Here is a 13319-nt window from a genome sequence, read left to right as displayed (position 1 = left end):
GTGAAAATCTCTGTGAAAACGGCTGCTGCACAATTTTTCCCGATGATTTTTGCTGGCCAATGTGGTACTCGTTATGTATAATTATATGGGTGCAGGCAGTGGCGGGCTGGGCCGGGGGGCAGGTTGCCGTGTGGCCGCGGGCAGTCTGTGTCTGTGTGACACAGGCTGCACCGCGTGTGTAGCGCTGACTGGACAGAGTTCAGTCAGCGCTACACTGACTAACACACAGCCGCCAGCATCGGCAGCAGTGTGTTTGTTTGGATCAGCAGCCAATGAGAGTCTGACAGACATTCATTAGCTGCTGCACCCTCTGCAGGAGCAACTCCATCTTCCGGCTCCCGTAGTGGGTAATGAGAGAGGCGTCATGACGTCATATGACGTCTCTCCCGTAATGCAGAGCGGCTCGACCCGGGAGGACAGACGGAGGAGCGGATGGCGGCGGCAGGAGCGGGGATTCAGGTAAGTGGGTGTTTTTTTAATTATGTGTGTCTACTGGGGTGAGGGGGCTGGGTACTACAACTGGGGGCACTACAAGGGGGGACTACTACTACTGGGGGCACTACAAGGGGGGACTACTACTACTTGGGGCACTACAAGGGGGGACTACTTCTACTGGGGGAACTACAAGGGGGGGACTACTACTACTGGGGGCACTACAAGGGGGAGCTATTACTAGGGGCACTACAAGGGGGGACTACTACTACTGGGGGCAATACAAGGGGGACTACTACTAGGGGCACTACAAGGGGAGGGTGCTACTACTACTGGGGGCAATACAAGGAGGGACTACTACTAGGGGCACTACTAGGGGGGGACTACTACTACTGAGGGCAATACAAGGGGGGACTACTACTAGGGGCATTACAAGGGGAGGGGACTACTACTAGGGGCACTGCATAGGGGGAGGGGACTACTACTAGGGGCACTACATAGGGGGGAGGGGACTACCACTGGGGCACTGCATCGAGGGACCACTGCTGGGGGTTCTATATAAAGGGCAATACTGGGGGTACTGCATAGGGGGGAGACTACAACTGGGGCCACTATTTAAGGGGCACTTCATAAGGGTTACCACTATTGGGAGCACTATATAAGGGGCTTACTATTGGGGGCACAAGGGGCACTGCACAGGGGGGACCACTACTGGGGGCACTATATAAGGGGCTTACTACTGGGGGAACAAGGGGCACTGCACAGGGGGGACCACTACTGGGGCACTGTATAAGGGGCACTACTGGGGGCACTACTGGAGGCCTGCATAAGGGGGTCCTCTCCTGGGACACAGGGGGGCACTGCATTTGGGCACTACGAAAGGGGGCTGCCCCTAATCTTTATTTTTACTTTACATTAATCCCATATGGACTCGCCTCCTCCCTGGAACACTTGAGGGGTGGGGGGCGCCGTAGCACGCACGTTCTTCGGGCACCCTGGTTACACGCTACTCCTCTGCCAGGGCCGCCTGCATGCATTTGTCCCCCAGGCTAAAAGTTGCCAGCCAGCCCGTGGGTGCAGGGTTTGCAGTGTGTCCCGTGTGCACAGCACACTTTGCAGCTATTATAGATATGCCAATGCAGAGGAGTATTTAACTGATGTGAAGTTAGAGGAGTACACAGTATAACTATGCAGTGATATGGGAGGAGTATATAGCTGAGCAGTGATATCGGAGACACATATAACTATGCAGTGATATCGGAAGAGTATATAACTGCAGTGATATCGGAAGAGTATATAACTATGCAGTGATATCGGAAGAGTATGTGTGCTGATTACAGGTGTTCAGTAATTGCTCTCTCATACCCTCCAGCTATACCGATTTAGCCGGTACAGTACTGTTTTTTAAAGGTCTGTACCGGCAACAGGGGCTGTACCATTTTGTACCGGTGGGGTACAATCTTCTGAATTCTTTAGCAGCGCTGCTGGGACACAGGACTCCCGCAGCGCTGCTGAGTGACAGGCGACGTCGCTCCGTCCTCCCTGGTGGTCTGTGGTGGTCAGCACTGACGCTGACGTAATCACGCCAGCGCCGGTGATCAGAAGTCAGAGCCCAGCCAGTGCCAGCTGCCTCCATCCCCCATGTACAGCCTCGTGGACACGCCCCTTTATATGTAACCATGCCCCCTTTTGAACGTCGCCACGCCCCAGTACCGGGTTTTCTCTATGAAATGTTGGAAGGTATGCTCTCTGTCTCTGTACAATATCATCTGCACACTAATTGATTGTCTTGTCTGTGTGCACAGGCCAGGTGCAGGAATCTGTCATTAGGGAGGCTTATAGGGCATGCTCGGATTGGGCCCTGTTAAATTACAGCCAGTCCATCACTCCATGCCAGTGATAGAGTTTCTCGTACTTCCGGTTGTTCCAGTCTCCTGATTCTCAGTCGAGTTTCTGTGTCAGTTTACTGTGTTTGTCTACTGCCGTTTGTACCATCCAGGCGGCGCAGTCTGCATTCCTCCTGCTCGTGCTGCTCGTGTCATCCAGGTGGCATGGTGTGCTTCCTCCGGAAGTGCCAGTCTAGCCCGGTGGCTTGTGTCAACCCGGCGACATTGACCGCAACCCAGCGTTCTGAGTGCGCAATCCTGTGCACCGTCGCCAGTGTCATCCCGGTGGCATTGGTAGCAACTTAGCGTCTCCAGTGCACAAGCCAGCGCACTGTCGCCAGTGTCATCCCAGTGGCACTGGTAGCTACTCAGCGGTCCCAGTGCGTAGAGCAGCGCACTGTCGCCAGTGTCATCCCGGCGACATTGGTAGCAGCACTACGTCTTTGAACTTCCACCACCTAAGCCTCATCAGTCCAAAGGCTCAGGGCCGGCCCTAGCCAAATTAGTGCCCTAGGCAAGATTTTGGGAGGAGCCCTCCCCATAGGATCCTGAATAAGCGTGTGGCCTCACAGAAGGGGCGTGGTCTCACTGTGCTGCTCTCCCAGCACCCCTCACAGATCACAGCACAGCGCACATCACCCAGCACGCCTCTGCCAGCACAGCACCCATCACCCCTTTCCTAGCACAGCACCCGCGCTAACCACTAGCTGTTGTCCAGGTGCCCCGTCCCTGGAAACCGCCACTGCCCGCTCACTGTTTGCTGCTGCCAGCTGAGTTCCGATCATGGATGCTGCACAGTGACAGTAGCAGCTGCCATAGTTTCTGCCCAGCCAGCAGCAGGTGCCCCAGCCATGCCTGCCCCAAACCGGCTCTGCTTTCCCTAGGCGGGCTTGGGTGCCCCTAGGCATTTGCTTAGTTTGTCTATGCCTAGGGCCGGCTCTGCAAAGGCTGCATCTAACCCTGGGGCCCCAGGTCACAACTTGCCAAGGCAAATCAGCCCTCAAGGCTGCTTCACCAGCCCAAAGGCTGCATCACACCTTTGGTTCTCTGGCCGTCACCACTTACAGCTAAATCGGCCTTCAAGGCTGTTTAATCTACTAGGTCCAACCAAGACCTCAGCTCTTAACAATAACTAAGCAGTGATGTCGGAAGAGTATATAACTGTGCAGTGATGTCGGAAGAGTATATAACTGCAGTGATGTCGGAAGAGTATATAACTATGCAGTGATATTGGAAGAGTATATAACTGTGCAGTGATGTCGGAAGAGTATATAACAGCAGTGATGTCGGAAGAGTATATAACTATGCAGTGATATTGGAAGAGTATATAACTGTGCAGTGATGTCGGAAGAGTATATAACAGCAGTGATGTCGGAAGAGTATATAACTATGCAGTGATATTGGTAGAGTATATAACTGTGCAGTGATGTCGGAAGAATATATAACTATGCAGTGATGTCGGCAGAGTATATAACTGTGCAGTGATAGCAGAGAATTATATAACTATGCCGTGATATCGGAAGAGTATATAACTATGCTGTGTTAAATCGGAGGAGTATATATTATGCAGTGATATCAGAAGAGTATATTACTGTGCAGTGATGGATTATTTAATTATTTAGTGATTCCACGGGTGTAACTATAATTTTGCAGTGATGTCACTTGTTACTCCTTCTTCTGCATTTTACAGAGTCTTTGCCAGCAACAGCTCGACCAGGTATTGGAGAGGATTTCTTCCATGAATCTTCCTGACGAGAGAGGACCCCTGGAGCATTTGTATGCTCTGCACATCCCAAACTGTGACAAGAGCGGTAACTTCAACCTTAAGCAGGTTAGTGATATGTGGAGACAGGTAATGCTTAAACCAGACCAAATTGTTTTGTGATTTGTGATTGTCAGTTGTCAGCAGTAACAGGGAACCCAACACAATGTGCTTGTTACTAATTAACAGTAATATGCACAATAAATCATGTGTAATATGGCTTTAGGTTTGTATTCCTGTAAGCTGCTATTAGCCCCTTATTCCTCCACCCCATCACCATAGATCTGCAAACCCCATATCCCCACTTGTAGCCTTTATAAAAGAAGCAAGTGTATGAAACATATTTTTCTGGCAGCAATTAAACATGATCATTGCGCCTGATTCAGCTTGGATCGCAGTTGCTAATACGCACGCAATTGGCCGATTGTTAGGTACTGTGCATGCGTATGCATCGCAGTGTGCGTGCGCGAACCAGCCATTGCGATTGGGACTGCAATTGCAGTGACTACGCTGACCCATCGCAGAGTGATTGACAGGAAGTGCCGTTTGTGGGTGGTGACAGGGGGAGGTCGGTGAAATGCAGGCGCGCCAGGGTGTTCGAACGCCGTTGCAAGGTCATGCATACATTATCCACTGCGATGCCCTATGCAGCCTGAGTACTCGTAGCGTGCGATGAAGATAGCAATTCCTGAGTAAGGTCAGAGCTTGTGCAAGTGTGCGTGAGGCTGCGATTGTACCGATGTTTTTGCAGTCTTGCTAAACATTACGGATGTGTGCAAGGTAAGGTGGGCGTCCTTATGAAGTGCTGCTGTGGCATTGCAATCGCAATGAATTAGCATACTTCTGTGTGCGTAATCGCTATTGCAATAGAGATCCTTTCTGAATCAGGCCCATTGTTTTCTATGCAGAGTAATGATGATAAATGATATATATTATATACTTATAAAGTACATAACCATAAAGTACTACAAATGGATACTAAACATCACTTTCCAGGAGGCTCACATACTGTAGGCACCCAAATCCTAAGGAAGGGTGAAGGGTTTGGGGTAGTGCTTTGCAAAATAGAACAACACAAAAACATTTAGATTTGGATAGATTTCATTAAGCTATCAAAGATATTATAATATTAAGATATGAAAAAAAGTTATACTAACATTTGCCAATTTAGGAAGTATCATCACTGGACAATTAAAGCTAAATAGAGCTGAGTTTTCTCGAAGCAGCACTTATTTCTAATGTTTTATGGTTGCCTCATATGAATCATTATCAACAGCTTCATTAAAGTGAGCTCATCACTTACACACAGCAGGAGCATACATTTTGTGGGAGGATCTAATATTCTTGAGAATGCAGCCTATAAGGTCCTTAGTACCTTGTAACACCACTAAGGAATCAGCCAGTTAGGAGCATATTTACCACAAGCTGAATTTTTAATACGGATGTGATAAATATTTTTTGCATAAATTCACACCTTGAAATTTTATATTTTCATGCAAACTTGTCTATTTATCTGTTGACAGGAAATGGGCTCTGATAAGAGCCAGTCCTGGCGAGGAGCTGTAAGCAGTGTGATAGTGTACAGCTATCACACTGCTCCCTGATTCGGATCCTGGGTGCACACTGCGCATAGTCGGCCTTCTCCAGATGAATTTGCAAAGTAGTAGCCCATAAGCTACTACAGGATAACGCCAATTTGGAGATGACATTACCTATCGGGGCCAAGCTCGCATTCTTGGTAAATCCGTCTGCATTTGTGGACTAAAATGGAGGGACTGCGGCAAATATCGGAGATATCTGCTGCAATCCCTCCATAGTAAATCTTTGGAATCCGTATTATTTGCAGGTACCCACCGAAAATGCCTGTTTTCGGGAATATCCTGCAAATATTTAAGGAATCGGCCCCTTAGTGCGTAACCACTTTATCATAAACATGATGAGATATTTTTTACAAATTGTTTAATTCACTCTACGGACACACAGACTTGTAATTGCTCATTTACTCATATGTTTCCTTTATTTTGTAGTTACTTTGAAATAATATATAATAAAATGCATATTGCCCACAGATAATTCAGTAGCTCGACACCTGTTAATACCATACCTGTCCGGATTTGAGTGGACTATGCCACCATCCCATGTAAAAGTACCTTTGTACCAATTCAGGTACAGTTGGGATATATGATATGTGATACTGGTTCAATGTGCCTAGCCCTCACAACATAAAATGGTGTTTATGGGAAGGATGAAGGGTTTGGAGGAGTGCTTTGCACCCAGGGGGATGTAGCCAGAACGTTATGTATGTGAGATATTTGGGAAAGCCATAACTTGGAAGATATGTCACATTGCAAATTGTTTCACATTTACTGTATGCTTATTTGCAGATTATTCCTAATATATCTCTTTGCCACTATCTTTAACAGTGTAAGATGTCCGTGAATGGTCAACGTGGCGAGTGCTGGTGTGTGAATCCCACTAGTGGGAAGACTATCGTTGGAGCACCCATGATAAGAGGCGACCCAGAATGCCACCTATACTACACAAACACAGAGGAAGAACGCAAGTCCCGTGCCCAGTAACTAGCTGCCCGGATGGTCACCTGCACAATTCCAGCTAATCTTACAATGTCTGTATTGATACATATAGGGTTGACATGACAGGATGGTTTTGAAAATGGGCTGGTTGACGTCTTATTGCTTTGCCAAATCTTGTCTCTGAACTTGGGCCACTTGTGCTAAAACAAGGCAGGACACAATGCCTGGAATTATTGAAAGGTTCCATTTTCTCAAAACCACCACAATTTTAAAACTTGACCCTACACAAAGAGTGCAGGGGCAGTGGGTAAATATATACACAGTAAATCGGGCACTTTCATCTGCATGTCAAGGGACCCAGCTGCTGCTGGGTTTTCGGGTGTTATTTCATGTTTAACTTTTCCAAAATCTAAAACACTTATCAGGCAGAAATCAAATCTTTATAACCACGCTATAGACAAAATGAGATTCATAGGTAAAAGTGTCAGTTTCATGGGCAACTTATTTACTTCAGGATTGGAGGATGAATGTCATTATTCCAGGGGCTTATTACACAAGCTTATCAATCACACATCAGAAACATATATTTCATTCACGTAGCTCTTGGTGTACTTGCAATTATTATCATTCTGGATTTCCTTTCATTTTAAATTGTTTTTGCAAGATTAATTGCCAGTTTGGATTGTACATCAACAGCTCTTAGTAACGTTACCAGATTCACATCCTGATGTGTTCAGTTCATTACATGGTAATTAGCTTACCTTCGTCATAGCAAGTGAGAAGTTGCGCATCCCCATCAAACTAAGGTTTACTGAACTTTCCACAGGATACAGGGTTAATAGACTTTACAATATTTTAAGGGGTGAGGGTAATATGGTTTAAAGCTTTTCTTTATTTTGCCATGAAAATTATACTGTGACTCTGCTTTTTTCTATCAAGCTCTGAGTAATCAGCTTGTGGTGTCTACGTGTATATTATTCCCCTTGTAGTTTCCTATTATGAGTCTTCTTAATTACCACACCACTTCTTATACTATATCACTGCAATAAAGCTGCACCATGTAATACACCAGTTCTTAGGAATTATACAACACTTTTCAGCAATCGCTATGACAAGGTGTGTAGCAAATAGTATCAAACTGCATCCCCATTCTGGGGTGAAAGGGAAAATGATTCAGGGAATGGCCAATCCTCTAGACGGGCACTTTTTTAAATGCTGCTTTTATTTTTCATGTAAACTACAGTTAGTGGTCAGACAAAGACAAGTTTTTATTAAACTGCAAGCATGTTTAATCTAGAATCATGTAAGGCCACATTTAATACAGATATATAATGTATCTTACCTTAACAGTTTCTGTTAAAAACTACAGTATATACCGCTATATTTTAAAGTATAAAACACAAAGCAGAGCTGCAATCATTAGTTAATACTCTGAATGCAGTCTGGACCACTAGGCCAGTCGTCAGTTTATTGCTATAGTTTTCTTTTTTACTAGTAGGCACGCTTGCTATACTTGCAGATCACTCGACAAGGTACAATTATTATGCAATTATAATGTGATTCAGTTATTTGCAAGACTACTTATTTGTTATTATAGGGTTGGCGAGCAGGTGGCTGTATATTTACTATGATCTGCGGGGGACTTATATTAAAATAAAATGATACAACAGATTTAAAAAAAAAAAGATAAAAAATTTCAGAGGGCTTGAGGACCACAGATCACCATCTGCATAACACTTGTATACTAAAGAATTTTATATAGTCTATTTTACATTTAGCAAGTCAGTCTATTGAACAAGGTCATTGTCAAAACCAATATATTATGGAATATCCAAATGAAATCTAATGAATTTATTTTGCTTCATATAAAACCAGAATAGACCCCCCTTTTCTTCCTTCCACTATATTATGAATTAACGTTTTAATAAAATCATCTTGCAACAGTCATCAGTATGTACAAAAGGTATTTAATGCAAAGAAAGTTAATACTTTTGTATCTTGTGTTAAAATTTGCCTTGTAGTTAAATTTAAACCATTGCACTCAGTTATGATAATGGTTCCCAGGAGTCCATTAGCCTACTGCAGAGGTTCTCAAACTCAGTCCTCAGGGCTACACACAGGTCACGTTTTCCAGGTCACCCAGCAGGCGCACAGGTGTACTCATTACTCACTGACACATTTTAAAAGATCCACAGGTGGAGCTAATTATTTCACTTGTAATTCTGTGAGGACACCTGCAAAACATGCACTGTTTGGGGTCCTGAGGACCGAGTTTGAGAGCTTGTGGCCTACTGGCAGGAAGTTTGAAGTGGCAAGGGAAAAAAGCCTTCCACTATGATCAAATCCTCTTCTTAGGTATCATTATTTCTAATAAACATCTTAAATTTATACATTTTCTGTTCAGCATTGAAAAACAAGTGCTGTTTATAATGATCGTTCAAAAGATCTATTACCTGTTTAAATATATTCTGTTAATATTATATTTTGTACACCCGTCCTGTGTTCATCTCTACTATTAAATGTAATTGTACAGTTCCCTGGGGGAAGATTATGTTACGGGGACCCAGCCCATTCTAATTACAGTAGTTATAGACAATCACAGTATTTCAAGGGATACTTGTCTGTGCATATCTGTTTTGTTTTTGATTAATCTTGTATTTGTGGTTGTAAACATTATCTCAATGATACAACCCACTTGTAGAATAGCTAAATGTGTGTCTTATATTATGCTATTTGCATTATTTTCCGCCTGCCACTGCATATTAATTTATCATACCATAATCTGATGTACGATGCATTTTAGATATTGACCACTAGATGGAGCATATTTTACTGCAGATTATTCCCATTTATGTAACTCATATACAGTAGCTCATCAGCACAAATCTAAAAGCAAATAGATGTTCATTCTTTAGGGGTGATTTGTGTTTGAAATTGGTATTTCCCTATGTTGAGTCGCACAAATCATTTAAGGAAATATTTGCATGCTAATGCAAATAATAATTATAATAATAATATTAATGATAAATTCGCCACCTACTGTACTAGGCGACAGGTGATTATTTGCACTTATAATGTGTTGAAATTAATGTTTCCACACAATAGTGGCAGCCATATTGTTTCTGGAACCAATATACAGCCTATAAATTCCACAAGGAACTAGTGACATCACTGAGGCATAAAGCACAAAGTACCTCCTAATCTAAAAAAGCATAGTTTGATCACATATGCAAGATAAAAATATAACCACCAAAAATGTAAATATGCATGCATCTCAGTATATAATATTAGTAACTCACAAGAAAGAACATAAAACACACTACTGTACTGTCATGCACCACATTTAATTAAAGAAAATATATTACTGTATTAATTACCTTGGAAAAAAAACAAACAAACCACATATTAATGGCTCAGACTCAAAGTTACACCTAAACTGCTCCAAATAAACATAAATGGAGACACATATTGTATCAAATAAACATAAATAGATTCGCACATATCAGCCAGTTAGCCAGTTACAGTACCCCCAACATTGCAAGTTTTTCTGCACACCTATATGAAGTACAAGGCAAAACTTGCGATGTGGCTGGAACGGCACATTGCGGCCATCGCGTTGAATTGAATTTCCTCCATAAGCATAAAGTAATACACCTATAAATCTGTAACAAGTAAACATAAACAGACATATTATATTGTAACAATAGCATAAAGCCACATTAAACACATAGCTGTGTTATGTTTATGAATAATGATTAGGCTCAGTGTGCAGAATGATGCCTCCATTGTGCATAGGTAATATATATATATATATATATATATATATATATACATATATACGACGGTTCTGCAACAAATATTATATTTGTTGCTTAAGACACACCTGAAGTCTTAGGTGCAAAAGATGGGAAAAAACTCACCACTTCATTTGCGCCATTTGCACCTTTCCATGTCCTGAGAGCAAAATTCTGGTTGTTACCAGCATTTAGCCAGGATCGCCCTCCATGAAACACAGAAAACTTTATCTCTCTCCAAGATTTGATATATCTCCCCCTGTGTTCCATATCACTCACAAGATATGCAAATTCTTACTAAATGCTCATTAAAAGCTTATCCGAATCAGCCCCTTACAGTTAATACTTGGCTATAGTGATGCGTTACCACTTTTTTTCCTCTCTTTCTCCAAAAGCCACAAAGATTTATTTTTTATTTGCCTTCGTCATCTAATGAATAAATGTATTATCTTGTGTTTTATATGCTATGTGCCATCTTTTTGTATTGTTTGTTTTTATCAATATATATTATTATTAGCCGTTGCAGCATTCACAAGCATTGAGCAACTCAACCAGGTCACCAAGCAAAAGTGATTGTTTTCCAACTGCCCCTCACCGTACTACACAGAATCAGATGAGGGATGATTTATGTGGCTCTCACACACATATACGTATAAAAGGAAACCTTGTCACAATTGTTTGTTACTTAATAAACATTGAAAAATATATGGACTGTGTATGTTGCTGTTATTCATTGTTCATATTTGTTACAATTACAGATCTGTTTAGTACATTAAGAAACCTCTGACACCACTCACCCTGACTAGGGCACCCCCAGGGTTGTGCACCGACCCTCTGCTCCTTTCTGTAAAAACAAAAAAAAGCATTTTCTATCCCAAAATTGTATCAAATTAAGCAGATTAATCTAGAAATAAATGAGAATTTATTCCTGTGTCGGCATAACTACTATAGTTCATTGGAAAATAAATTTAAATTGTCCTGCTTATGTGGAGGGTAATCCTGCCAGTCATTAAACAGTTCAACAACACTTTGCATATGAGTCATTGTAACATAATTTCTTTATAATTTGCCGCCCTTGACAAAGATTTTATCTAAAGAGCCAAAAACAAAGGAACATTTCTTGTATTTTGTCTTGTTTCAATGCATTCAACTCATGAAATCCACATACAGTAGGTGTGAACAAATCCTGGAAGACTCAATCAGATTTTATGATGGACCTGAGATAAAGTCACTGAGGGTTTTTTGTAGAAGAAATTCTACAATTGCCGCCACATACGATATGACCATGTGATTTTGTGTACCTCCAACATTGTATGTTTTCCTGCACACCTGTATGAAGTACAAGGCAAAACTTGCAATCTCTGAGTTCCCAGGTTATCCCCGTCTCTAATTAACTGATGTTACTGTGAACTGACAGGTTGTACTTTGACTTCTCGAGCAAGTCTGAATCCGTATAATCCCTGATACAGTCATTGCAAATACACCGCCAAGAGCAAACTGGGCAAAACCAAGTCATGGATGAGCTGGTTCATACAGTAATTTTGTAGATCTGTAGCAACTCCTAAATGACATACTGCACTCATACATTATTCACACTTGTCGTAATAGCTCTAAAACCACACACTTAAAGTAGAAATTCAATTTTGGTTGGAGGTCAGTGAATTAATATTGTCGAAAATTACAAAATGATTGTGATCGATAATAGTAAATAATTTGATTTGGACCTTGAAATTTAATCAAAGTGGTTGAAAACCGACATTTCAGCAAAACACACATGTGAATAATTTTCCAGTTGGGTCAAAATAGAGATGTGCACCAACCCCCGTGTTTTGGTATTAATTGTGGTTCTAATTCATTGTCGTGTTTTGGTTTTGCCAAAACCACCCTCACGTGTTTTGGTTTTGGACCTGTATTTTTTTTTAATGATAATCTGGGCCTGTTTTTGTTCCTACAGTATTATTAACCACAATAGCATTAATATCCAGTCCTCTCTAGCCAAATTTCCAGTCATCTTCAGTCAGTTTTGAAAACTGTACAGTTCACAATATTGTTTTCACCAATATAGGCCAAAGGCTGCAGTGAGCTGGCTGGCTAAACTAAGCAACAGAGCAGCGGCACATACACACAGAAGTTTAAAAGAATATAGGACATCTATTAAACATTGCCACACAGCAGTGGCAGACCGGATGGCAGTTTAACAAACTATAAAAATGTTTGTCGTCTGTACTAAAAAACAGTCACCAATGCCCCAAATAGCACGTAATGCAAAGAAAAAGAGGTGCAAGATGGAATTTCCTTGGGTCCTCCACCCACCCTTATGTTGTATAGTAAAAAGGTCATGCACAGTTTAACAAACCGAGCACTTCAGCGACAGGGGCTGTCACTTTTGTGGCTGAAGTGCTTGGTTTGCTTGGGCACCCACAAAACAAGCAACCAATGGGCTTAAGGCAGCTAACAGTGTTGTTGTTAATGATCGCCTTAAGGCAACTAACAGTGCTGTTAATGATCTCTATAGTGGAAAGAAGTTGTCATTCTTATCCTCCTCATCCTCCTCCACACCCTCCTCAGTGTTAACATCATCTTCACACAATATTAACTCATCCATGCTGGAATCCCCCATTCAAAGTAACTGAGGTCTTCCGCATGGAAATTATATATATTTATATATATATATATATATAAAACTATATATACATACATACAGTATGTGTGTGTATATATATATATATATATAGGTGGGCGGAGCTGTGGGCAATGTGGACGGAGTTACAGTGGGGGTGTAGGGTGCCATATTAAAAAAAATCACTTTAAATGGAGGGCCACAATTTTGTTTTACAGTTTTTTTTCCCAGCAATTAGGTAAGGGTTTTATATGCGAGCCCAGAATCACCCCATTGTGTGCGAGTCCAGAG

The 13319-nt window shown here is 42.2% G+C and overlaps 1 protein-coding gene across 1 annotated transcript in view; it reads left to right on the top strand.

Annotated features, from left to right (window-relative positions):
• The window catches only part of IGFBP2 (insulin like growth factor binding protein 2), a 120663-nt gene extending 109557 nt beyond the window's left edge, over positions 1-11106 (top strand). Inside the window, exons 3-4 of the mRNA XM_088455786.1 lie at positions 4009-4149; positions 6504-11106. Of these exons, the coding sequence (XP_088311912.1) occupies positions 4009-4149; positions 6504-6659 (297 nt within the window). The 3' untranslated portion in view covers positions 6660-11106. The remainder of the gene's footprint in view (positions 1-4008; positions 4150-6503) is intronic.
• The last annotated feature ends 2213 nt before the right edge of the window (positions 11107-13319 follow it).

The sequence above is a fragment of the Taudactylus pleione genome, unplaced genomic scaffold, assembly GCF_031769625.1.
Source record: "Taudactylus pleione unplaced genomic scaffold, aTauple2 ptg000671l, whole genome shotgun sequence".
Lineage (NCBI taxonomy): Eukaryota > Metazoa > Chordata > Amphibia > Anura > Myobatrachidae > Taudactylus > Taudactylus pleione.
This window is presented reverse-complemented; position numbering and strand designations above follow the sequence as displayed.